The 27,577-nt window shown below is 38.9% G+C and overlaps 2 protein-coding genes across 5 annotated transcripts; both read right to left on the bottom strand.

Moving 5' to 3' along the window:
• Positions 1-15,733: 15,733 nt before the first annotated feature.
• LOC114259927 (G-type lectin S-receptor-like serine/threonine-protein kinase At4g27290) lies at positions 15,734-27,071 on the bottom strand. The gene is made up of 8 exons (XM_082883873.1): positions 26,367-27,071; positions 18,787-19,495; positions 18,215-18,364; positions 17,934-18,091; positions 17,251-17,461; positions 16,758-16,995; positions 16,526-16,676; positions 15,734-16,432 (listed from the first exon to the last, which is right to left on the bottom strand). Exons 1-8 carry the CDS (start codon positions 26,973-26,975, stop codon positions 16,127-16,129), a joined length of 2,532 nt encoding a protein of 843 aa, XP_082739999.1. The 5' UTR covers positions 26,976-27,071; the 3' UTR covers positions 15,734-16,126.
• Positions 19,904-26,204, bottom strand: LOC114291968 (kinesin-like protein KIN-10A). 4 transcript variants are annotated; one of them, XM_082883872.1, is made up of 6 exons: positions 24,553-26,204; positions 21,578-21,616; positions 20,897-21,052; positions 20,691-20,798; positions 20,463-20,573; positions 19,904-20,340 (listed from the first exon to the last, which is right to left on the bottom strand). In XM_082883872.1, the coding sequence occupies exons 1-6, from the start codon at positions 24,568-24,570 to the stop codon at positions 20,095-20,097; spliced, it is 678 nt and encodes a 225-aa protein (XP_082739998.1). In that variant the 5' UTR covers positions 24,571-26,204; the 3' UTR covers positions 19,904-20,094. The 4 variants fall into 4 exon arrangements, with proteins under 4 accessions (XP_082739998.1, XP_082739997.1, XP_082739995.1 ...); XM_082883871.1 differs by lacking the exons at positions 19,904-20,340; positions 20,463-20,573; positions 20,691-20,798 and adding exons at positions 22,487-22,866; positions 23,181-23,514; positions 23,878-24,137 and having other exon boundaries at positions 20,954-21,052; positions 24,553-25,600; XM_082883869.1 differs by lacking the exons at positions 19,904-20,340; positions 20,463-20,573; positions 20,691-20,798; positions 20,897-21,052; positions 21,578-21,616 and adding exons at positions 21,625-21,921; positions 22,487-22,866; positions 23,181-23,514; positions 23,878-24,137 and having other exon boundaries at positions 24,553-24,762; positions 25,406-25,602.
• Positions 27,072-27,577: the final 506 nt, after the last annotated feature.

Here is a 27,577-nt window from a genome sequence, read left to right as displayed (position 1 = left end):
TAACAACAGCCCAACAACAACAAATGCCTAATGCACAACGTGACATGTGAAGGAACAAGTACAATTTTCCGCACCAAGCACAACTACCATAATACATACAAATTGTGTAACTCCCTCGCAACATTCAATTAGCGATGTAAATCTCGCTCGGCTCGGCCCACCGAGCCCGGCCCTGTCCATGTCGGGCTTCGCGGGCTCCTGCCAAAATTCAGGCCTGCTGGGCTGGCTCACGAGCCAAAAAATTAAGCCTAGGCTTTGACCCTAACCCAAGGGTATTCGGGCCTTGGCCGGGCCTTGGGGCGGCCCGATGGGCCTGACTATTTTTTTAATTTTTTCTACCAAAATTTTATTATTTTCTACTAAAAAAGACACTGGGCCTCGGGCGGGGCGAAGCGGGCCTTGAGTGGGCCATAAGTAGGCCGATGGGCTAGGTTTCAAAATGATGGCCCAAGCCCTGGCCTAGGGTCTCGGGCTGGGCATGGGTCTGGACCCAAACAGGCCTAAACGGGTCGAGCACACCTCGGGCCGCGAGCAGGCTTCAAGCCGCCCACGGGCCGTGGGCCATTTTTACACTCCTACATTCAGGACAATTCAACGCACCTTTCAGCAAATCACCCCCCCTCCATAACGCATGCAGTTGTTAACACCTACATGACCCCATACCATTGAAACAACCACAAAACACAATCAAAAATCAAAACTAACTTATGCACACTTCCACACACCCACATTCAAATTCGTTCGCTCAGTAAATCTCATCCCCACAATGCATGAAATTGTTAACATATACATGACCCCACACCATTGGTATGACCAAAAAACACAATTAAAAATCAAAACTAACATACGCACACTTCTCCACACTCACACGACCAACCACATACAATAAAAAACAACGTCACACCCTTACCCCACCACCCCACCGTACAACGTTGAACATACAGCCCCACACAACACATACACCCACAAATCAACAGGCCAACAAAAAAAAAAACCCAACCCCGCCCTCCCAGCAACCGAAACCCCAAATCGGGCCCCAATCTCACACGTGTTGTCCCCCAAACACACTACATTCGTTTCTACGTAAACACCCCCCCAATGTAAACCCAAACACAAATGACATTAACAGGCACACTGCCACATCAAAAATAAATCACTTAACACCGAATCAGTTCAAACTCAGTACAACAACATGCACATACACACACTGTGTAATGGAATAGAGAAATACTTACATTCCCAGACATTGTGCACCCATACGTCGACACTTTTCGTGTGCCACTAGACAGAATGCAGAGGTTCACGTCAACGGCAACAACACCCCAAAGACAATTAGGGTTCCACACCAGAAACTACTAAAACAATCAATCCACCAACACGAGTGATGCTACGTCGCTTTGTTTGGAAAATCTTTCTGAAATTACTAATGTGGGATGCAATCACATCTTATCATTTCAAAATTCAAACATGGAAAACTATAATCAAATGATCGTACCGTTCCGCTCATTTCGGCAACACTGTTTGCTTCCGATTTAGGGATTAAACCACACACGTTAATTGGTTATACGGGGAGGGTCAGACAATTACCAAAACAATAATGATACAGACCACTAAAACATCACCACTAACATCACCATTAATGATGTGGCAAGCCAAAAAAAAAAAAACTAAGGCACAAAACACATGTGGCAGTGGGTACGACAAATTAGTGGTCTGCATCATTTTTCTTACCAAAATGAAAAAAGAATCTATACCGTCTCACAAAAATGGGTACGACAAACGGGTCATAAAAAAATTACGGTTCACTGCAGTCCCCCACAACCTCATATGCCACGTGTAGTGTTCACATTCCACAACTTCACGCCAAAAACAATCTAAACAATAAAAACATAATAGTATGCTTTTTTTAGGTGAAACACACACACACGATAATTCCCATAATTAAACACATCAGCCATTGCTAGTCAACAAACCAATGGCAATTAAGTAAACAAACATCCACAAGGACTACATGGTGAACAAGAAAACAATTAGGAGCATATGGATTACATGATCAAAAAATGGGATTTTTTTGGTCAATTCCTCTATAATTTAAGCGGCTCAATTTATATGGCTTGTTGAGCATATTATCGATGTAAAAAATTAAGTTGATTGGATACTAAAAACTATATGATCACGTCACATTTTTCTTACAAAAATTGATGGCATATATAATTTTTTTACAATAGCCTATTCATTATTTTATGAGATAAGTGTGATCTAATCAAACAATTGTTGATTTTTTTATATGAATTAATGAACAATTTAATTCACCAAATGGGTCTAGAGCTAGCTGACCAAAGCCCAACAATACTTATTTAATTTGTAATTCGTAATCAAATTAGAGAGAAGTTGAACCTTCTAATAGTTAGTTTAACTTGTTTGAAACACACTTCTCAAAATTTTTGCTATTATTCTTGCAATCTCAAGCTTATTGTTTAATGCACCCTCTACCAAAAAAAAAAAAAAAGAAGTGAGAGAGCTTATTGTTTAATATGAATATGTGATTGTTTGTTTAATTTTTAGCATTAATATTTTAATTAATTATGGAAGTATTATAATGCTTTACTACTTTTCTAAGGTTCCCAATAAATTTTATTATAAATATCATATTCAATCTTATATTATCTAATATTTTCAGTTTTTCATAATATTTTTGGACCACTTTTTATTTTTATATTTCCTATGTGTTTTTATTATTTTTTTACAGATTGTATTGAATTAAGGGTTTATTATACTTTATACCCCTAAACTATCATCACCAAATTATCTATTTAGTCCCTGAATTATCAATTGAGCGTTCTTAGTTCCTAAAGTATATAAATTAAAATCTATTTAATCATTAAACTATCGATTGAATCTATTAAGTACTTAAAATATTTAATTCATTAAGGCCACAAATGACCTTCCTGACTACATGCAAATATGTTATTTAGCCATTTTCAACTTTGGAAATGCAATTGCCTATGACATTCTTAGGGACCGTGGCTTAAGTGTGATCTCCTTCATTAAAGAAGAGGTAAGATAATAATTTGGAAATTTAGACTAATGCAACTAAAATTATGGAATTGGGCACATATATATATATATATATATATAGCGATAGTATCTCTTGGAGCATTACCACAACATGTATACATGGTACTCCCATTAAACAAAGAAATAGATAATGTCAATCTTGTCTCTCACTCAGTTGACTAAACTGGATTGGATCAAGTAGAATTGGTTTCACTCATCCCATAACTACTGCTCTTATTGATTTGTGAATATTATATCAACATTTTGAGTTAGTACTCGGCCAGTATTGACATCTAATCATGTGTATATTGCAGTGGGCAAATCTTTGCAGATCACATTTGGCGGAGGCAAGGTGGTTCTACAGTGGATATACACCAACATTGGAAGAGTACTTTAAAAATGCATGGATTTCAGTGGGTGGCCAAGCAGGCATAGCCCATGCTTACCTGCTACTCGAGTCTACCATGATCAAAACTCGTCTTGATATCTTCAAGATCAATGGCTTTGGCCCAATTTACTGGTCATCTCTTATTGCCCAACTAAGCGATGATTTGGGCACCTCCAAGGTAATACAACATAGAATACATCAAATTAATCCTTAATTATACATGCATTATAGTGTATAATCTTTAAAATTTTATAAACTATTCTGATTATCAAAATAAGTTTTGTGAAGTGTTATGAAAGTAGAGAGAGGAGAAAAGAGAAACTCTATATTGAATTGAATAATGAAATACAAGAAGCCTGTATATATAGGATAAGAAGAAACCTAGATAAGTATAGAAAATGAGATGAGATACATCTACAATACAGATAGAAAAGTATAAAATAATAATATATATCTAATATATATCTAACACCTCCCTTAAGTTCATGGTGGTAAGTTAGATATCAATTTGAGCTTAGAGAGGGGATCAGAGAGGTGTCCTAGAAGATGAGCTTTGGTGAAGAGGTCAGCGGTCTGATCAACAGAGGTAACAAAGAGAAAACGAATATGGCCACTAGTAACATGTTGTCGTATGAAGTGGCAATCAATCTCAATATGCATGGTGCGATCATGGAAGACATCGTTATGTACAATCTGAATAACACTCTGATTGTCATAATAAAGATTGGTGACAATAGAATAAGAAACACCTATGTCAGAAAGAAGCCAACGAAGCCACACAAGCTCCTAAGTAGTGTCAGCAAGAGCACGATACTCAGCCTCGGCACTAGAACGAGCAATAAGGGTTTTGTAGCGCCCTCAAAATAATACATAAAATCCATCACTTTAGACATGCATTGGTACAAAGAAACCAACCATCTTTCCATTAATCAGAGTAGTTCTTACAAAAGTATTACATGTTAACAACAAAAGCAAATGTCCTACGGGCTTACAGCTTTCCAAGTTAACACTTGGTTACAAAAAGAAGAGTGCTAACTCGATACATATTAAGCCCTTGGCTTGAATTTACATGTAATATATCAAAAGAAAACAAACAACAAAAGCAATCTGCCTGCCTCTAGCCTCCCAAGCTATGTCCTTGGAGGTGGCATGCTACTTGTACCTCAAAATGATGTCCCATAAAGGGTGAGCCACAGCCTAGTAGAAATACACTAAACCAGCTATGAACAATGACTAAAAGATTAGCAGTTGATAAATGGCCAACACAGATCCATCCACATATATCACATTTCGGTTTCATGACATTAAGTCCATGTTACATTTCATTTCCCATGTCTTTTCCAACTTTGAGTTTGAAAACAGGGCTCAACACCTAGCCAAATAACTTAATGAGATTTAGACTCATCTTTAAAACACTTTCGAAATTCATGAGGGATACACATTTTAATGTTGTATTAATAACACATAGACCATTCTACACTTTGCGAAAGATACACATTTCGGTGCTGTATCAACATAACATAGAATCACTTCTATACTTCACAATTGATAACGATATACATTTTAGTGATATATCAAATCAATTCAAACACTTCCATAATCAACACTTGATACACATGGTAGCGCTGTATCAATGTCACACAAAATTCGGTTTAGAGGTCCATCCCCTATCTTCCCCTAAACCGTGGAGTACAACCCCTATCTCCTCCCACACAACACATGTACATAAACATAGATCATATACAATCAATCAATACATAGAATTAATGTATTATACCAGTCGCTATATTCAATAGCATACTCAATCGATTAGTTTTAGTTTGCCTAATCATCATGCAGTGTCTACAATAGTCAAGACTATCCTCCACCGATAGTCCAAAGCAGTTATTTCTATACTGAAAATAAATGCACCAAATGGATATATAATCAACATTTCAACTAGGTAAGCGATGAACGAATCTAACTACACCATTTAATTCCATACACATTCAATTCCAACGTTCTCAACTTAATTCCTATTTTCTTCAAAATAATTATACCAATTAATTTATCAATGTAATTAGAACATTTCCCATAATTAACATCACAACCCTAAGGTTCCATTTTCACCAATAATCCAATATTGATCTCATTTCTCTATGCCAAACATGCATATAAATTTATATAAACAAAACCCCAACTTTTTTGTAAAATTACACAAAGGCCCAAACTTTTTCAAAATTACCCAACAACCCTCAACTCATCAAAATGCTAAAATTCAAAGACAAAACTCATGAGAAGGAGTATGATATTCCTACCTCGAAGTTAGAGCTCAAACGGAGAAGAGACCAAAAACCAAAGTGCTCCAAACTCCAAACCTTTCGGATCAAAACGACGCCCATGACGATCAACACAACTTTTACAAAGGCCGAAGGGAAAGGAAGCACTCTATCTAGATTAAACCCTAGAGAGAAGAGAGTTTCTAGAGAGAGAAGCTTTCAAAATCGATTTTGGGAAAGTTAGAGAGAGAGACGAAAAGTGAAAAGTGATTCAAAAATGCCCAACTGCTAGCTGATATACGACAGGTCCGCTCAAGCGAAAAACACAACGCCCGAGCGTCAAGAACAAAAAGCATGGTCCGCTCGAGCACAAGAAGGCCCGCTCGAGCTCCAAGACACAGAGATAAAGCACATCCGCTCGAGCGCGAAAACCAGTCTGCTCGAGCATAGATTTCCCTCTCCCAGAACTTTCACAGACAAAACACTACCCGCTCGAGAGCCAATAGGTCCACTCGAGCGTAAGAAAACCCGCTCGAGCGTGAAAAACACACCTGCAGAAGTTTGGCAGAGGCACGAAATACTGGGAGTGTGTAAACTCCGCTCGAGCGCAAGAAGACCCGCTCGAGGGGTCAACCAAAAGCAAACTCCGCTCGAGCGCAGAATGGCCTGCTCGAGCGTAACACCAAAACTCTGGGCAACAACACTTGATACCAAAACTCAACCTACCTGCTCGAAACACGCCCAACACATCCTAAAATTCAAACATAGGGAATTAAAAGACAACAACAAGATACACAACTACCAACTCCACGGAACCAAAGTTCAGGAGTACAACAAATACAAAAAGGAAAAAAAATCGGGATCGCTATAACCTCCCCCCCTTAAAGAATTTCGTCCCCGAAATTAAATACAAGTTTTTCAAAAACAAGATTTTCTCAATTCCTAACATTATTACAATGCGAATTTTAACAACTCGACCCCTTACCGGTCATCTCATCTCTTTTCAAGAGGCAATTTATAACATTTTCCACAACATGCATTATAGTTATGCATTCCCTGAAATTTCACAAATTTCAATACTACATTCCACAATTCTATATCATATTCAGTATTCATAATATATTTCCATTTCTACAATACATCCAACATATGCAATGTTACATTAAACTTCCATTTTGAGGCAAGTTCAAAATACTTCCATTAAATCAAAACATAAACCATGTTTTACAACCTAAGATATATTCAATACTCTTAAGGTTCAACAATACAACAAAGTACCTCCAACTCACGTTCCCAAGTGGCTTCCTTCACTCCGTGATGTTTCCACAAGACTTTTACCAAGGGAACGGTCTTGCCTCGCAAGACTTGATCCCGCCTATCCAAGACCCGAACCGGTCTCTCCTCATACGAGGCATCCTCACCAACCTCTAAGTCGGTCCAATCCAATACATGCGATGGATCTGGCTCATACTTCCGAAGCATACTCACATGAAACACGTCATGAACTCCAGATAACTGCGGCGGTAATGCTAAACGATAGGCAACCTCGCCAATCCTCTCAAGGATCTCAAAAGGGCCAATAAACCGAGGGGATAACTTCCCACTCTTCTCAAACCTCATCAATCCCCGCCTAGGTGATATCTTCAGAAAAACATGATCACCCACCTCGAATACCAAAGGTCGCCTCCTACGGTCGGCATAAGATTTCTGACGACTCTAGGCTGCAACAACCCTCCTACGGATAAGCTCAACTTTCTCCGTCGTTTCCCTCACCAACTCCGAACCCAACAAAGGTGCATCACCCACCTCAGCCCAACAAACTGGAGACCTACACGGTCGGCTATACAAGGCCTCAAACGGTGCCATACCGATGCTAGATTGAAAGCTGTTGTTATAGGCAAACTCCACCAAGGGCAAGTACCTCTCCCACGTCCCACTAAAATCAAGGACACAATCCCGAAGCATATCCTCAAGGATCTGAATAGTACGCTCAGACTGCCCGTCAGTCTGAGGATGATAAGCCGTGCTAAAGGTCAACTTAGTGCCCAAGGCACTCTGCAAACTCTGCCACAACCTAGCAGTAAAACGAGGATCTCGATCTGAGACGATCGTCATTGGAACCCCATGCAACCTCACTATGTCCTGAATATACAAGTCGGCGAGATGATCTACCGAATCTCTCACGTGCATAGGAATGAAGTGCGCCGACTTAGTCAACCGGTCTACAACCACCCAAATGGCATCACTACCCCGCTGAGTCCTCGGAAGACCTACAACGAAGTCCATAGTGACATGCTCCCACTTCCACTCGGCAATAGGCAAGGGTTGCAACAAACTCGCTGGCCTCTAATGCTTGGTCTTCACTTGCTGGCAAGTAAGGCACTTTGATATGAAAACAGCCACATCTCTCTTCATATCCCACCACCAAAACTGGCGACCCAAATACCGATACATCTTAGTGCCTCCCGGGTGTACCGCAAGGCGTGAATGATGGAACTCTCGGAGTACTTCCTCTCGGCAAGACTCTGGCACAAACAAACGGTCTCGATATCTCACACTCTGGTCGGGATACACCGCCAAACCCTTCTCAACCTTCCCACTGGATCTTCTCTCTGAAGGACTCTACCTCAAGGTCACCTCTCTGTGCCTCTAATACTCGGGTCACAAGTGTAGGCTGCGCAACAACAGAAAACAAGGCCGCAGCCTCAACAGATTCGCCCAGAAGCAAATCAAACTCGCCAAGTACACCCAACATCTCCCATTCCCGGATGGCTATACAAGCTACATCACTAATGGATTTCCTACTAAGGGCATCGGCCACAACATTAGCCTTTCCCGGGTGATAGTGCAACTCAAAATCATAGTCCTCAATGAACTCCATCCACCTCCCCTGCCTCAGATTCAAGTCTCTCTGTGTGAAAAGTTACTTCAAACTCTTGTGGTCCGAGAACACCTCGAACCTCTCACCATAAAGGTAGTGCTTGCAAATCTTCAAGGCGAAGATCACTGCTACTAACTCTAGGTCGTGTGTATGGTAATTTTTCTCGTGCATTTTCAACTGACGTGAGCCATAAGCTACCACATTCCCCTCTTGCATCAACACACAACCCAAACCCTCCCGTGAGGCATCACAATAAACCACATAACCCAACCCTCTCTCCGGAATAATCAAAACGGGAGCAGTAGTCAATCTAACCCTCAACTCCTGGAACGACTTTTCGCAAGTCTCACTCCATACAAACTTGACCCCTTTTCGCGTCAATCTAGTCAAAGGCGAAGCTAGCCTGGAGAAATCTTTCACAAACCGACGGTAATACCCAGCTAATCCCAGAAAACTGCGAATCTCAAACACATTCTTCGGCTGTGCCCAATCTTGCACTGCCTCTACCTTGGATGTATCAACAGACACCCCTTCCCCCGGACACCACATGGCCTAAAAATTTGACCTCTCCTAGCTAGAACTCACACTTCCCAAACTTGGCATACAGCCTGTGCGCTCTAGGCGATTTAAGCACCACTCTCAAGTGTTCCTCGTGCTCCTCCTCAAAAGGCGAATAGATAAGAATGTCGTCCACGAAAACGACCACAAATCGATCTAAGAATTCCCGGAAGATCCGGTTCATCAAATCCATAAAGACTGCCAGTGCATTGGTAAGCCCGAATGGCATCACCAGAAACTCATAATGGCCATACCGCGTACGGAATGCCGTCTTAGAAATATCCTCCTCTCTGACTCTCAACCGGTGGTAACCCGATCTCAAGTCTATCTTAGAGAAACAACGGGAACCCTTCAACTGGTCAAACAGATCATCAATACGGGGCATAGGGTACTTGTTCTTGACTGTAGCCCGATTCAACTTTCAGTAGTCGATACAAAGTCTCAAGGCACCATCTTTCTTCTTAGCGAAGAGGGGCGGTGCTCCCCACGGCAAAACACTAGGGTGAACAAAGCCCTTATCTAGCAAATCCTAGAGCTGAATCTTCAACTCACTCAACTCGGCTGGGGCAAAATGGTAAGGTGCCATAGAAATCGGCCCTGTGCCGGGCACTAAATCAATAGAGAACTCTATCTCACGGTGAGGTGGCAAACTAACGAGATCCTCGGGAAAGACATCCGAGTACTCACAAACCACTCTCGGCAACACAGTCTGGGTCTCACCGCACTCACGACTCAAAAAGCTAGCAAGTAGACCACTAAGCTCACTCCGCCCTCGTGGATTGTACACCGGTGGCAACACACTACCAACCCGATCCCCCAAGAAATGGAAACACTCCCCGCTCAAGGTACATACTGTGACCCTCTGGCGGTAGCAATCAATAACAGCCCGGTATGACGATAGCCAGTCCATACCCAAAATAACATCAAAACCCTTCATGGGCATGACAACAAAAGGAAAAGGAAGCCTATGGTCGGCGACCTCTATATCACAACCTCTAACACCTTGTTTCAAGATCAACTCACCACCAACAAGCGATACTACACATATAGGAGATGCTAACTGTGCCAACTCTAATTCCAAAACAGATGCAAATGCTGCAGATACAAAAGAATGAGATGCACCCGTATCAATCAATACATTAGCAACCGAGTTGCAAAACAAAAAGGTACCTCTCACAACTGATGGAGCAGGTACAAGATCCTGCGTGGTAACAGCGTACACGCGACCTGTAGGCCCCTGTAGGACCCTGAGTACGGACCATAGCAGAGAAATCATAGTACATCTGTTTAAGTTCAGAGCAATTTTTGAGAAGAAAAAGCCAAGTATAACGAGAAAAATCATCAACAAAAATCACAAAATATCTGGACCCCCATGGTCAGTTCGGGGGAAGGTCCCTAAATATCTAAATGCACAAGATCAAAAGGAGAAGGAGAAATAGAATTACTTTTATTAAAGGTAAGGTAGGTTGTTTAGCAATTTGACAAGACAAACAATCGACATCTTCAAGATGGACACGACCTAACTGACCACTAGAAACGAAAGTTTCCAAATGACAAAAAGAGACATGTCCTAAGCGACAATGCCAAAGATGAAAAGAAGACATAATAGATACAGCAGCAATAGTAGATAATTTGTGTGGACTGTGAAGATGGATAAGGTCAAACATACATCCATGCTTACAGCCTAAACCAAGGATCTATCTCGTTTGACGGTCTTGCACCAAACAACTAGTAGTAGAAAAAGGTATTGGTTAGACCAAGTTCACATAACTGACCAACATAGATAAGGTTAAATTGAAAAGCATGAATATGATAAACATCAAAAAGAGATACAGTGGAAGTAAAGATTTGGCCAGTGTGACTAATAGGCATATGAGAACCATCAGTGGTGTATATAGTGAGAGTAGAAGATGATGATGATAAAGAAGAAAATCGAGTGGAGTCAGAAGTCATGTGATTACAGCATGCGGAATCAAAATACCATGCAGAGTTGCCTGAGGTTACTGAAAAAGTAGTAGAGGGAGGAGTACCTGTGATGCCCCGACTCTACACTATTGGTTGCAGTCAAGGGAGAGTCGCTAATGAGCCCTATGGTCAATAACCAAGTAAGATCCCAGATCGCCGGAGGAATCAAATTAGCCTCCCTTCTAAGTCCAGCTTTCTTAGGCAGCGCACTACCTTTTTGACAAATCTTACAAGGTATTGACACAAGGTCTCATAAGCAACGATAAGGTTCATACATATATATATTAGAATATAAGCACATAACAACCACGAATATCCTTAATTTCAAAAATTTGTTCCATTATATTACATCCCAAAAGAAATTTTAAATCTTCATATGAGCCTTACAAAATATCAAAAGGGAAATTTCTAACTTTTCTAAGATAGCCAAAGTCTTCGAAGGTTTCAGGCTCGTCGTCTCCAGCTATAAGCTCCTCTTCAGCACCTGGCATGATACGTCATGAGCTTTGAATGCCCAGTAAACACACACACACCCCACCCATTTTTCCCAGTCCAATACACAATCACAAATATAACATCAAGTAGTAAAGCATGATACTCAACTAAATAAATAAAGGGTTATAAGCTAGATGTTAGTAAACTAGAAATCCCCCAAAGAGATTCCGTCCTCCCAACCACAAGAATCGGACGCGGATTATTCAGTATGCCCCCTCTTTTGCTACTTTGTTGCAGTCCTAACCTCTGATGCCTACCAACGGTTATGTACCGTGTAGCGCTAACCACAGGGCCTTAAAAGAGACGGTAAAATAGGGCTTTGCCCAAATCCCTCCTCACACCAAACCACCTAGGGTCCGAATACAACCGCTCCATTCAAGGGTTCCGAAAACCACTTGCGCAAGATTTTAACTTCCAAATAGGGAACGCATCCCAACAATCCATACATCACATATTATCATCTTTCCATTACTCAAAAGATTGAAAACCCAATACCATCCCAATTAAGTTTTTCGTTGAATTAAATGTTTTAAATCAAGGTTAGACTAACTTAACAAGATAATGATATCCACACAAGCATGCATCATTAAGATGAAGAAGATAAAGAACATAACAATAACACATATAATATCATGCCAAGATATGATCATAAGCTAATAAGCATTTTCATGAACACAAGAGCATAAAACACCCATGCGCAACAGAATTTCCAGATTCAATATCACATAAGGATTAGAATGAAAGGACTATTTTAAATTTTTCACCAGACTCGGCCTTCCTATGGTTCGTAGAGAATTTAATCTAGTTTCATAACATATTTCGGAAATGGGATAGCTTTTCTAGATTTTAAGTTATTTAGAAAACACTCCAGCGCTGTCCAGATTCGTCGACCGTTACGAAATTTTGATTTTCTTGCAAACCGCTCACTGTTTTTCAATGAAACCAATTTTAGTTGAAAGATAACTCCTTAAGGAAGATTTTGACATAAAATAGAGGTCCAGAATAATTTTATAAATTTTTCTAGAAATTTTGAAAGTTGGCTGCGAAAACAGATTCTAAGGCACAATACCCAAAACAAGAAGATTTGTGAAAAAAGAGATCCACTACGGGAAAATTTTCATTTATTTTGTGATGAAAACATGCTAAATAACATATATTAAACTCAGAAATTTTGCTTGAAGGTGTGCCTTTGGAAAGTTTAAGAGATAGATATGAAAAAGATAGTTTTGCATCGAAATGAGGGAAACTACAAGAGAGGTAGAATCATGGCTCAACCCTTATCATTTTTAACACAAGTAGCTCATCAATAACACATTTGAAAACAATGTTTAGAACTCTTAAGAACATGTATTTGAAAAAAGGAAAATGAAAGAGAAGGTTGCGTTGTGGCTTACTTGCTAGGCTTGAACAAGATGGCTCTCCTCTTTCTTCCTCTCCCTCTCAAGACTTCTCTCTTGCTCTCCTTTCTCTCCTCTAGGCCGAATGTGTGTGAGGGTGTGTTGTTTGTGTTTGTCATGCCAGGGGGTGGTGGTATTTATAGGCAAATTTTGGTGTAAAAAGACATAAAGGCCCACTAGTTGGAATTGGATGGAAAAGATTGGATTTACTTGGAGTCTAATGGAATAGGGAGTGATTAGGGAACTTAATCATAGGATTAGACAATATCTAGTTGGTCTCTAGTTGGAGTGAAACTAGTGTTGGAAACAAAACCCTAGATTTAGGGGTACTAGGTGTTAGGGTTTCTAGAATACCATGATTACAATTCTTGAAAATAAGCCCCTCACAATCTCCTAGGGTGGTCGGCCATTGGGAAGGGAGATGGGGCATTTTTTTTTATTCAATTTAGATACTAGGGACGCATCTCCCAATGTATATATATATATATATATATCTCAAATTGATTTGATGGTACCTATAGTATAAAAGTACAAGTACTATTTTTGGGGCAATTCTTGAAATTAATAAAAGAAGTGAGGACTTGGAATTAAACTCATGTATTGATACCTTACTTATGTAGAATTAAATTAAATTAGGCTAAGGAACCTAATTCGGCTAGGATATTCCTGTTTCGATAAAAATAAAATAAAAAAAAATGCTAACCGACAAGATTCGAAATAATTCAAGAAACTGAGGGGCTTTAAGGAAATAATTCAAACATAAGGGTTTTTAAAGAGAATACATTTTTCAGGGGCTTCACAGTACCAGATTTGGCTAGTACCTGGTAGATAACGGACTCAACATCATCCATAGAGAAGGAAGGAGTAGAAGAACCCTCAAAAGAAACAGCAGCAGAGCGAAAACCGTGGCTTGATTTGGCAATGCGAACCACCCAAACTACCTCCTTTGGTGCACCACCCAAGTCGTCCCCTCTAGCGCACAATCCAAGCTGTCCCCCCTCTGGCGCACAACCCAAGCCGCCTTCATTATCCACCAGGTGCTCGCCAAATCTGGATAATTCTTACTTTCCCATTCATCAAGATGGTCATCGAATGCAGAGTTAGTCTCATCCTCCTTTTGGTTAGGTTTGGGAAGAACACTAATAATGATCTGCCAAAGCCGTTTCCCTTTGATGAAGCTAGAGAGAGCTTGGGCCCAACTAACATAATCAGACCCATCAAGTGTAACAGAAATAGGTTGGATGTTCTCAATATGATCCATAAGAAGAAAACAGATTTAGCCAAAACAGAGGTCACCAACAGATTCAGAAGGTTGAAAAACCTTAGGAACAAGTAGGGCTGATGTCAGCATTGTGGCTGTGATGATGTCAGCAGCTAGTCAGTGGCTGAGTAGGGCTGACATCAGTGGCTGAGGAACAAGGCACGCGGTTGAGCGAACCGGGCATAAGCCGGGGTGGGGGTACGCAGCTAAAAGAAATCGAAAGGAAGCCAATGGTGAATCAACTGAGGTGGAAGCCGATGGGCGAGCTGACGGTGAATCGACTGAGGCGAACGTCGAGGGGCTGAAGCCGAGGAAAGCCAGTTGAGATGACTCGTGCGGGCACGTAGGAAGAGTGGAACCAATGTCAACCGACGCGTCGTTCTTTGGGAGGCATGTGAGGGCGCATGTGGAGACCGATGAAGGTGAGTCTGGTGGCGTTAGCTTCATCTTGCAGAGATGAAGAGGTTGGTATAGTCCAAACATTGAAACAAGGATGGACTAGATATTTAAAAACAGTAGAAACCAACAGGGGACAAAAGCAAGCTGCTAGAAACAAAACGTGATGAAGAAGAAAATGAGGCTAGGAGAGAACCCTACGCTTTGATACCATGTTATGAAAGTAGAGAGAGAAGACAAAAGAGAAACTTTGTATTGAATTGAATAATGAAAAACAAGAAGCCTGTATATATAGGTTGAGAAGAAACCTAGATAAGTATAGAAAAAGAGATGAGGTACATCTACAATACAAATAGATAAGTATAAAGTGATAATATATATCTAACATGGAGGTCACGAAGGCCTTAATAGTATGCCTCAATTGACTTTGCCAATTTGGTAGAATCTCATTCCAAAATTAAATAATAGTGAGTGGGGTTCACTTGTGTTGATGTGAATGTTATCAATAAAATATCTAAAAATGATACTATACTATCTTAGGTCATTAATTCATTTTTGTTGTTTTCGTATCTTGATTAAAGGCAGAGATTACGAGAGGGGATGTGGCAAAATCCATTCAATGTCATATGATGGATAAGGGTGTGACAGAAGAACAAGCATGAGATCATATTAAAGGCCTCATAAGCTTTTCATAGAGAAAACTTAATAATGCAATTGCAAAGAATTCAAACCCTAAATCCATAATATTAACTACTTTGTCACTAAACATGGCAAGGACTGCCCGGTGCATCTACCAACATGGTGATGGTGTTAGTACATCAGCTGGGGTGACCAGAGATCGTTTGATGCCATTGATCGTCGATCCCATTGCAATGTTCAACTCAAATCAAGGAACAGTGGCAATAATGTATTACCCAACGGAGAACCCTGCATGAACACGCACAAATGGGTCCTAGGGATAGATAGTGATGGTCCACATGTATCTCTTGTCTTGTTGTTTGATATTGTCCTAATAACCAGCAGAGCCAATTCAAAGGCCAATACAACCTTGATCAATGATAATCAACACCAAAATCATAAATTCAGTCATGGTGATCACGTATAATCAATCAGCATGAGACTTGTAAACTAGAACATTCAAATACCAAAATAAATCTCGGGAAACAGAATTAACCACAGAATCAATTACATAAATTAATTAGAGTCATACGTATAAGATAGTGAGACCATCCATTGATGAGATTATTTAACTCAAGTTGTTCCACTTGTGTTTTCTGTAGTAGATTCTATAGTCAGTTTGTGTCGCTAGACTTGTCATTCACATACCATGTATGAAGGAGGCAAACCAATGAGCATTCTCTGATAGGGGATGCTTTTTAAATCTCGTCTTCAATACAAATGTTGCACTCACCAACCATGTTGGCAAGAATATGTGCAAGACCCAAATGGTGATTTCAAAACCATTTATTTCTATCGAGCATAAAACATGCTAATGGTCATTTCATTGACTGAATTTATTGTACCCTTGTTCAATGAACAATTAGCTTCAAGTAAATTCCTTTCAGTGAAAAAGCCAGGTTGTTTAGGCTGAGGCAATACACCCTCACTGCCTAACATCAAAACCACAGTTGACATGTTTGGCCTATCCTCTGGATGTTGTTGTACACATAAAAGACCCACATGTATTGATCGCAACACTTCAAATAGGTCACATGAGTCCCTTAGAGATTCATCAATCAATTCCATTGACCTATCTTGTTTATAGAGTATCCATGCCTGAAAAATTCATAACAATATTAACAACAACAATTTGAACGAATACATACGATAATGATAATGAGCACTTTTAGATTTAAATTTAACACTTACATGACCAAGGAGGTTATGGTGATGATCTGGATGACAGAAACCTCTGTTTCTCTTCCCACTCATTATCTCCAACACCAACACACCAAAGCTAAATGCATCTGACTTTACTGAAAATAGCCCATCAAATGCGTATTCTGGAGACATGTAGCCGCTGCAGCAGAGCACTATATGAAGAATCGAATTTTGAAGCAAATGTAAGTGAATTAGAAAAACATGTTTTAGCGATGCTTACTATGTTCCAACCACTCTTTTTGTATTTCCTGCCGTCTCATTTCCTCCAAAACTTCTAGCCATTCCAAAGTCTGATATTTTTGGGTTCATGCCAATATCTAGCAAAATATTGCTTGCTTTGAGATCTCTATGAATAATTCTTAGTCTAGAATCTTGATGAAGATAAAGAATCCCCCGGGCAATTCCATTAATAATTTGGAAGCGCTTGGGCCAATCCAGTAATGTTCTTTGAGTTTGATCTGGTCACATTTTTTCCAGAGTTAGACCATGATCCTAATAAATAAATGCTTGAATTTAACAAAATTCCTTCAGGAAGTTCACAATTATTTTTTTGGTAGACAAAGTTCATACAGGTGCACATGTAAAACAAAACCATGTGATCTTGATCCCATTTTCAAATAATTAAAAAGATTTATAAGGAGCCAAAAGGATTAAATTAGAAGAAGATGGAAGTGAGAAAGTGATGTAGTATTATAGTTTCAAGAGAGACTAACCAAAAATAAAGTAGTCCAGACTTTTGTTGGGCATGTATTCATAGATCAACATTTTTTCTTCTCCTTGATTACAGCATCCTAAAAGCTTCACAAGATTTCGGTGCTGAAGTTTGGCAATACAGATAACTTCATTCTTGAACTCATTAGGCCCTTGTGTTGAATACTCTGAAAGCCGCTTAACAGCTATTTCTTGTCCACCTTCCAAAATACCCTGAATATAAACCAATTTGATCAGTATAATAGTCTTCAAACCTAGAAAAATAAATAAATAAATAAATAATAAATAAAAATATCTTTTTTCATGCCACACACTGCTAACAAACAGAACTCAACTTTTAGGTCCATTTTTCCGTTCTAAAAAAAAAAAAAGTAGGCCCATTTTGAATCCTATGGCACAAATACACATTCCATGTTTTGGATGGGTATGTGTGTGCTCTTGGAGGAGGGAGGGAGGGAGGGTTATCTAGAAATATACAAAAATTCATTCATCGTCACTTCTATGCAAAAGGTCAGACTCAATAGTCATTTCATTTCCCATTAGAGCAAGTTCATAAATAAAATTCCTCTTACTGGTGTTTTTGCCAATTTCATATTCCAGAATTGTGGTTTGGCATTAAAACTTGAGCACGTTTGGAAAAATAGTGATAGAAATATTGCCTTACGAGAAGTATCTACAATATTACCTTGTAAACAGGTCCAAATCCACCCTCTCCAATCTTATTGTTGATTGAAAAGTAATTTGTAGAATCAACTATTGTAGCTAAGTCGAAGAATGGCAACTCTAGATCTTTCTTCTGGTTTTTGTTTGGATAAAGTTGCCCGGAGTTGTGGTCCATACGTTCTGCGAAGTGGATTTAGATGAGACAGCATGTTCCAACATATTGTTACAGAACAAAAAGTAAAAAAAAAAAAATAACCTTAGAAAGGCACATAATTACAGCACAAAATCACTCATTTGCGTTACCTTCTTTCTTGAGGTGCAATTTTTTCTTCTTTTGCCGGACATAAAAGGCAAGGCTCAGAGCAAACAGTAGCATCCAAGAGAATAGCGCCAAGCTGACAATGATTATTGTTCTTTTCTTGCCATGGTAGACAACTTGTTGGTCTGTTGAATCTCCATACAAACAAAATGGTCAATTAATTCAATCTGATGATAATACAACCATGAAAGCACAAAATTAGCAGCACTACAAATTATCATAGGCTTCAAACTAAATAAAAAAAAAAAAAAAAAACCCTTCTACTTGAATCAACGTCAAAACCAAACTTACTGAAATCTCTGCTTGTTAAACCTTAACTAGATAAAATGAATAAGAAAAAGGCAAAATCTGTTATTTTCATGCTTACTTATCTTTGCCTGCATTTGTATAATAATATTACTCGACATATCTTTAATTGTAATCAAGTAAGGAACAATTATGAAGAATAAGCTAACAGGATAGGATAAATATATATATATATATATATATTTTTACCACGGCCACGTTTTCTATATATTTTTCTGTGCATCTTGCAGTGCCCATATGTGAATCTTACCTACGTCGGAGGACGCCATCCTTATGTAAACATTTAGCCCATTGTCACTGAACACTCTCAAGTCAATCAGGTCATGAAACCAAAGCAAGCAGCCACTTCCGCTGCCTCTCACATCTAAATTTGTATAAGCCGTGCAAGAGCAATTTTTCAAGCATACCTCTCTGCATTCCTCAAGTGTCATGGTAGTGTTATACCAGGACTGTCGTGTGTCTGGTATTTTAATTCCAGAAAACTTGACAAACCCATCATTGTGGCAATCCAATGGTGTCATCCGAACACACCCGCTCGACCAATCTGCCATATCCCAATTTTTAGAGTCTTTTGGAACAAATTTATCACTCAAACAACCACAAACAGGGGAAGTATCAATGCTACAAATACCATATGGACCACACAACTTAAAACTGTCACAAGGATCTTGTGGCGCGGTCACATATTGTACCCAACCGTGGGTTCGATCAATCCATGTCGTTTGCTCTGCAATGCCATTCGGATTCAAAACCAACCTCGAAACAATAGAGCTATTTATGAGCTCATAACTATAGTACACCTCATCATTTTTAAAAACAACTTCATTTGTGTAAATTGGATTATGTCTCAAGTGTGGACCACTGAACCCGACACCATTCCAGGGTCCAGCACGAAACTGCTCGGTGGAACCCTTGCTCAAAACAATTTGCGGATACCCGTGAAGATCCAACAGGCACTGCTGGGAAAATGACTTTTAGCGGCGTTTTAAAAACGCCGCTATATGTATGAAAAACGCCGCTAATTCCTTTAGTGACGCTTATCACAAAACGTCGAGGACGCGGCCGTCGCTATAAGTTTATGACGCTTTAAAAACGTCGTAAAATTAATATAGGCGGCGTTTTTAAAAACGCCGCTAAATGCGATAAATAATAATAAAATGACATCATCCAATATTTAGCGACGTTTTTAAAACGCCGTGATAGATTTTTTTATTTTAAAAAAAATGTCCGTTGGCACTGTAGTGGCGTTTTGAAAAAACGCCGTTATAGCTCTTTTTTAAAAAAAAAAAATTCCTGAATCTGTTATATTTAACTAAAAAACATACCTGTAATAAAGCTAAAAAATAACAATAATATGAATAAAATTTTACAGCTACTTCAATATATTGACTAAATAAACATTACATGATTGTGTCTGAACCAAAATCAAACAACAAACACAATCAAAAAATAAAAAGAAAAAATAGATTAAGTCATTTGCTTGCACATGCAGATGCAATGGAATAGCCAAGCATATTACACATCGTTACACTGCATCAGTAAATTTCCAAGCTTTGGATCAGTAAATTTCCATTTGTAGTTTGAAAATGAACTGGTCCATAGCTGTGATCCGTGATCCTAAAATAACTGCTGATGATGAATCTTCCGTGCCATGCTTGTCCTTGAGTGGTGTATGAGGACCACGAACAATGCATTTTGCTTTTGCTCCGTATTCAAGAGTAGAAATCGTCTTGTGCATCTCCTTGGGATCGGGGCTAGCACACAATATCATCAAAATCTTCGACTTATCATCCTCAAATGAATCCTAAAGACAAAAAAAAAAAAAAAATGAACACAACACAAGGATTTGAAAAATAAAGATTTAAAAAAAATCAGAAAACAGAATCATGTTAAACTTTATATGACAATATTATGACTGAAATTTACCTGCAAAAGCATAGTCAACTTGCTGTCTCTGAACGGCACGTGAGAATCACCATTTGCAATGGACTCTACCACTCTCTTTAGTGCTATATTTCCTTGGTTGATCTTTCCAGTCTGCACTTTCAATGGAAAATAAATTAATAATTTTACTAATTAAAACCTCGAATCAGTAGAAGGGACCTTCATAATTTTTCAGAAAGCTACGAATAGAGCATTGTTTAAAAATAATACCTGCATTTTGGCTTCCAAACCATTTTGACCAGCTTGCTCAATATTTTCAGAACCAGCCATGTCAACAAGCATAAGCTGTCCTCCCATAGTTGGGACATCAAGAATTACCTGTGAAAAAACAAAGAAGTGCATGTTCAAGTAAATAGGATTCCATGAATAAGGTATCCATCAAAAAGAGGCACAGAGAGAGAGAGAGAGATTCAAACCATGCAGTGGCTTCGAGAGCTCCTCTCATTGCAGAGTGTGCTTTTGACAATCCTTCGCTTCTCAACTTTTTGGATCTCTTTTGATATCTTTGCTGCTTCATTTCCACAGATAAAGGTTGCATTCTTCGCCTTCTTTCCCATCACTTCAAGTCTTACCTGCAAATGCAAAGTGAAGATTTGAAGTTACTAATAGAGAACAAAGTACCCACATAAGCACACATGGGCAAACAAGTGACCTAATGGTAAGAACGGTAGCATTTGTCCCATGGTCAGAGAAAATTGAACTACCAGCCTAATTCCAGGCTAACATAAGACAGACATCTAAGGAAGGATAAGGCCTATCATTCAATTGACAGAAACCAGAAAAACTGTGAATAAGTGTGAGTGCAAAACAAAAGAAATAAATCCTAAGAAGAATTATGCCTAGGTTGCATTCATGAAGTCCTTTTTCTCCTCAAACTCAACATCTTATGTTTCCATAATTCAACACAATAGACTCCAATCAATTTTTTCTTTGGTAGGCTGACGTAAACATCATAAAAAAGTATAGCTCAAAAAATGCAATCCTTTTACCCTCAAAATCAAAATGTGTGTGATAATTGGGAAATTTATCTGTTCATGCATACAGTTTGAAATGTCATCCCTAATCCCTTGTATGCTTTTGATTAAATGATTGCTCACCTCTTGTCTGCTTTTGTGTGGCTTGACTTGAGCTAGGACCTACAAAACACAGATACATGGCATGCCACAATCAGTAAATGTTTACCATTGCTAGCGAGTTAGAAATCACGCTGCAGCGTGTGTCAAAGAAGCATATTATCAGCACACCTGAGGTGAAGATGAGAAAGTTAAAATAGAACAAACATACAAGCATATAAGTGTATATCCACCAGCAAAGGACTTTCATTATTACAGTGAGCCGGTTCCCTCAACAACCATGATGACCAGAAGCTCTCAAGTAATTTTCATGAACATGTTTTCATGCAAGTGGGGCAAGAAAAAGTAATTCACGAGAATATTTAATGCTATAAAAATAAAACAAGTAAACAAGATTTTGATACTTAGTCAGATTTTTCAGGAAATTAGTGTTATGTATGTTAAAGTTGCTTTATTTGAAAAGCAACAGTGTTCTTTTGTTTCACTAGAAAATGGAATCTTTGGGAGAAACATCATAACAATTTGCATTGGACATGTACAATTTTGAGTATTGATGTTGGTATTTTTGATAAAGTAGTACATCTGACAATCCCCAGACCCCACAGTATGGGGAACCTCATGCATTAAGACTGCCGTTGTATGTAACGGCAGCAAACAGCATATTTTGGAAAATTTAACTGACTCTAAAAGTAAATATGAAATGAAGAAAGACAAATTTCTCCATTTTTAAGAATGTAACATAATGAGTGAGTATGCGGTCAACATAGCTTGGTCTTCCTTGCACCACTAACGTAATTTCTGTGCAACATTTTAAAAATAATTTTGAAGATTTAGCCACTAATACCAAATGGAGAATAAATGCCCCCCATTTCTGTTTAATGCAAATGTAACATCTAAAGAATTGATATTATTTCAGAAATTTAATGTATATACCTGAGTGGCTGTCCCAAAGCAGGTCCACGGGAAGGGAGGCGATGCAAGGAAGCTGCCTCTTGGAGTTGAATAAGTGATGCATAAGCACTATTTGGTTTCGAAATGAGCTGATCATGACTCCCGGTCTCCACTATCTTTCCACCTTGAACAACAGCTATTACATCTGCATTTCTAACAGTAGAAAGCCGATGGGCCACAACAATAGTTGTCCGTCCCACCATCACACGATCAAGTGCCTCCTGTACACTCTTCTCAGACTCCGCATCAAGAGCGCTTGTAGCTTCATCCAGCAGAAGTATTGAAGGATTCTTTACTATTGCTCGTGATATTGCAATTCTCTGCTTCTGTCCACCCGATAATTGTATTCCCCTTTCACCCACCTGCAAATGAACTTCAATTGTTACTCCTTTCACCCAGAATATAAAAATCCTCCCATCCTAATGTTCTCTTAGGCAATGTTTGGATCAAGGACTTGAGGAAGGATTTGCAGCGGGAAAGGAATTAAGAAAATAAAAGTGAATGAAATAGAAGATAAACTTTTGTCACATTTTCCTTGACTTTTCCTTTTCCTTTTCCTTTCCCTCTCCAAATTCTAATCCAAACACAGCTTTAAAGATTAAGATCACAACGTGCTAACTTTACAGTGTCAATTTTCAAATTTCATGTATATATATATACCAACAGTTCCATATACCTGGGTTTCCAATCTATCAGGAAGGTTGTTGATGAAAGTGATTGCCTCTGAAAGTTTCGCAGCACGTGTAATCTCTTCGAGGGTGGCATCGTCTTTCCCATAGAGAATGTTCTCCCTAATGGTTGTAGCAAAAAGTGCAGGCTCTTGATTAACCAACCCAATCTGTTGCCTGAGCCACTGGAGGTCAAGCTCTCTGATATCGGTTCCATCTAATAGTATCCGTCCAGAGAGAGGCTCGTAGAAGCGCTCAATCAAGGATACAACCGTGCTCTTTCCCGACCCACTTCCTCCCACAAGGGCTACAATCTTCCCAGAAGGTATGGGAAAAGCATACCTACACTCTAGAAAGTGTCACTGCCAAAGTTGCAGACCAATGTCATTTCACATGATTAATTATTATCACTTTATAATCAAATAGGCCCAAATTTTAATAGGTATGGGAAAAGCATAATAAACTTGCTTCCAATTTTATGTTAAATCTAACATACTGAAGAAACATCTAAACAGGCCCAAGATGTACAAGAAATCATGTTCACTGAAAATGCAAAATGGAGGCACCAGAAGTAACGAAGGACTTGTTCATATGCTACCTTCCAATTTCAATGGACCAACTCATAGATTCATCGAAATACAATAAGAGGCACAACGGACTAATTCAAAAAATTGCTTGAATAAAGAGAAAGGGGCAAAGACTTACAGTCCGGCAATGACAACATTGAGCATGGTAGTGAAAGAATCTCCTCCATTGGCAATGTTCTTATGAACAACAATGCTCGTATACCAAACAAGCAATGACCATGAAAGAAAAAGGACACAGTGCAAGGTGCCAAGCCCCAGGCCCTTGGCTAGTCCTGCTTTCCTCCCGTACTTGTAAGTGTCCAAGAGTGCTGCTCTATACAATCTCACTGCCTTTTCTTCTCCTGCAAATGCTTGAACTGTTCTCACATTTCCTATCACCTGAGAATTGCATAAAATGAGGAGAGAGAGAGAGAGAGAGAGAGAGAGAGATCTGTTCTACTAAACCGGGTGAATTACATTTCTATTCTATTCCTAATCATAACCCAACAGAGCACCAAATTGAGACATCTCCACAAAATGCACAAGAGAGGGCTAAAAATTAGAGATGAAGCAAATGCAAAGCCTCTGGACTTACATGGGGTATTATTGAATTTGACAATGTTCACTTCAAGATTTTTATTCATCTGAGCAAAAACAAATTGCATGTGTACAGTGCGGATATTATATATAACTAGAAGTAGGCACATATTGCGATAGTTATCTAAAAGATCATACCAAGGGTACACTAATTCATCATTCATGCAACTATAGTTACCTGCTCAAGTGGAAAATATCAAGCAAAGTTCATACATACCAGCTGAAACAGAGCCATGTGATGTACTACCGCTACGTGATGTGGTAGGAAGACTGCCTAGTGGATGCCATGATGCCGGTGGATCGGGTATGACTTTCGTCTTGAGTGTGGTCTGAGTCTCATCTGAACTAGAACTACTAGAGCTTGATTGCTCGCTTTCACCAGAAGAATGGTCAGAGCTAGAACTCATAGATAATATCTATAAAAAAACTACAAACATAAGAGTAAGGACATAATAATCTATAAATATCTACTGCATTCAAAACAAAATAAGAGTACATGAAAGGTAAAAATAGCCACAAAGGTACAAAAGCAAAGATTTTATTAACTTTTATTACAAGTTGGTTAAAAGGCCCCAACAAAATGAGGGACAACCATGTACACACGATGTAAAAGAGGTATATGTAATTAGAAGCATTGTTCCTTCTCTATTTTTTGCAAAGATTGGGGTATAATGGCATCCAAGCATGTGATTAACAAAGTATTCCCCCCCAATTATGCAGGGTGTGGCTCCAAAGTTTTCAACTTGATTTGTAAAGAAAAGCATGTGTGTAGGATACATTAATTCGAATAACTCTATTTCAGATTATAGAATGGAGGGAGAAAATTTGAAAACTACATATATTGACTGTATTCGACGTAGTCTAATCTGAGCTACTTAGTTGAAATAATAATCTCCACTTGAAATGCATCAACATTTTGAACTCAGTGATATCTCTTATCAATCTTTTGAAGTTTTATCTTGTTGTAATGACATCTACTTTTGACAGGAAAATATTCGAAAGCAGCAATTCTTGGCAGTGGGGTGCACAAATCAGGTAATGAACTTACTAAGAGAGCCAGTAATACTCACCCAATTGTGCTCTTATTATGTTCATGTTAAATATGATTTCGAGCTAGTCATATCTTGCAGTTCCAAAATGGCATGCATCTGCCTTTCAGCTTGGGTGTTGAGCAACAGGTTCGACATTTGAAGGAGCCAAACTTGCCTCCCAAAAGGTGAGTGGCATGTCAATCAAGCATCAGATTTGTTTTGCATGCATGAAAACATGCTCTGTTAAAAGTTATTATGCTCTGTTAATCAAGATTCATTTCAAATGTCAGTCTCATTACAAAACTAAATCTAAACCACACCATCAGTCAATATTCTAGATAAATTTCAAAACAATTTTCTAGTTTCTTAGCTTTTCTGTTATTGTAGACGAAAGATTCCTAGCAAAAAGTAATCAATAATATTCAAAAATCACATGCAAGAGATAGCAAGAGAGAAAGAGGCCCCCTGAATCTCTAAATCACAGAGCTGAACTGACAGAGATAACTAGGGTTTAGACAGCACAGAGAGCGAGAGAGAGAAAGGGGGAGAGAGAGAGAGTAGCTCACCGATCTGAATCGATTTTGAGAGAGAACTTCGAAATGGCTCGGATGAATCACCGATCTGAATCGATTTTGAGAGAGAACTTCGAAATGGCTCGTATGAATCACCGATCTGAATCGATTTTGAGCGAGAACTTCGAACAGTGCAGAGAGGGCGAGAGAGACGGAGAGAGAGAGACCGCGAAAGTGAGAGTGAGAGTGAGAGCGCGAGAGTGAGATTGAGATTTTCGCTTATACTGCTATCATATTCAAAATAAAGGTGAAACAGGAGAGAAGGAGGGGGTTGAACAAAAGACCATTCCAAGGCGTTTAAAAAACGTCTTTGATTCTTGAAACGGTGCCGTTTCAATTACAGCAAAACAAGACGTTTCTAAAACGCCGTTAAATATTAGAAACAATGGCGTTTTAAAAAACGCCGTTAAAAAAACGCCGCCTAACACCATATTTCCTGTAGTGAGGAATGTGTACGCGCCTTGAGATGGATCAACCTTGCTCTTCCAAGACGAGAGGTACCATTCTTTGCCAGTCACAAAGTTCTTCCCAAGCTTCATACCAGGTAAAAAAGTATCACCCGGATAATCAAAACTCTGCCAGAGGAGGAGGTGCTCTGTTTTTGTGTTTTTTTCATCATTCACAACAAGATTGCCTGAATCAAGAAGTCGGGCTACTGGGTTCTGAGCGGAGATTGAGGAATTGGTAGACCATACGATTTGATTGGATCCATTGACAAGGACGAGAATTCCGGGGTCGATGATCTTCAAGACACCAGATTTATCAGGGATTGGGGTTTCTCTGTTGGCAACCCAAACCACAGTCCCGGTTGATATTTTCTTGTACCATATTCCCACGTACCGGTTCTTGGAATCGGCGCCGGGAGTGAAGAACCCCAATTCGAAGGTTCCGGAAGATGAAACTATGGTGTTACCATCTGAAATGAAGTGGGTTTTAGTAATGGTGGTGTTTATGGAGATTATTAAGATGAAAAAAGTAAAGAAGAAAGAAGGTACGGCACATACTTCTTCCATTGATGTCTTGTCAGATCTCTTCATGGTATGTGTGTCTATTATTCACTGATTCAAACCAAATAGTACCACATGAAAATTATCAGCAGCACCACGACATATTTGGGGGTGATGGGCCCAGCGCAAGAGAGAATGGAAAGCATCCTCGTATCATAATCATTATACAGTAGCAAAGATCCTGTCTCCTGTTCTAAATTACTTACAACCATTAGATTATTTGAGAATTCCAAGATATGAGAATCTTAAATCATATCTAATGTCTCCTGTTCTAAATTACTTACAACTATTAGATTATTTGAGAATTTCAAGATATGAGAATCTTAAATCATATCTAATGGCTGTGAGTGATTTGGGACATGGAGACAGGAATTTTTAGGGACAAGAAATCTTTGGGCATGATACACCTAACCTAAGCGAAGTCGGACTTAACACTATTGGAATCAAGGCAAGAAAATAAAAGAAATGATTACGTAAGTTAGAGAAAATGAAAGAAAAGAAATGATTGTGATTTCTCTCATTATTTAGATAAGTAAGAAATAAAAGAAAATAAATAATTATGATTTCTCTTTTTTTTGTTTGGTTAGATTTCATAAGTGAAAAGAAAAGAAACTGCTTTATATTATATTACC

Source organism: Camellia sinensis, chromosome 8 (genome assembly GCF_055761805.1).
Source record: "Camellia sinensis isolate YWXY chromosome 8, ASM5576180v1, whole genome shotgun sequence".
Lineage (NCBI taxonomy): Eukaryota > Viridiplantae > Streptophyta > Magnoliopsida > Ericales > Theaceae > Camellia > Camellia sinensis.
Note: the sequence above shows the minus strand (reverse complement) of the source record. Positions and strands in the feature narration are given on the sequence as shown.

What these genes read in the sequence shown, in the direction of transcription:
- LOC114291968 (XM_082883869.1), bottom strand. An exon ending in CTGATAGATTGGAAACCCAG is followed by an intron (nt 22,867 to 23,180) that starts GTATATGGAACT and finishes GTTCATTTGCAG; the next exon opens with GTGGGTGAAAGGGGAATACA. An exon ending in GCTTTGGGACAGCCACTCAG is followed by an intron (nt 21,922 to 22,486) that starts GTATATACATTA and finishes TTATTTTTATAG; the next exon opens with CATTAAATATTCTCGTGAAT.
- LOC114259927 (XM_082883873.1), bottom strand. Translation starts at nt 26,975, where the DNA reads ATGAAGAGATCTGACAAGACATCAATGGAAGAAGTATGTGCCGTACCT. An exon ending in GATGGCGTCCTCCGACGTAG is followed by an intron (nt 18,365 to 18,786) that starts GTAAGATTCACA and finishes GTTTGTATGGAG; the next exon opens with ATTCAACAGACCAACAAGTT. An exon ending in AAAAGAGTGGTTGGAACATA is followed by an intron (nt 16,677 to 16,757) that starts GTAAGCATCGCT and finishes GCTCTGCTGCAG; the next exon opens with CGGCTACATGTCTCCAGAAT.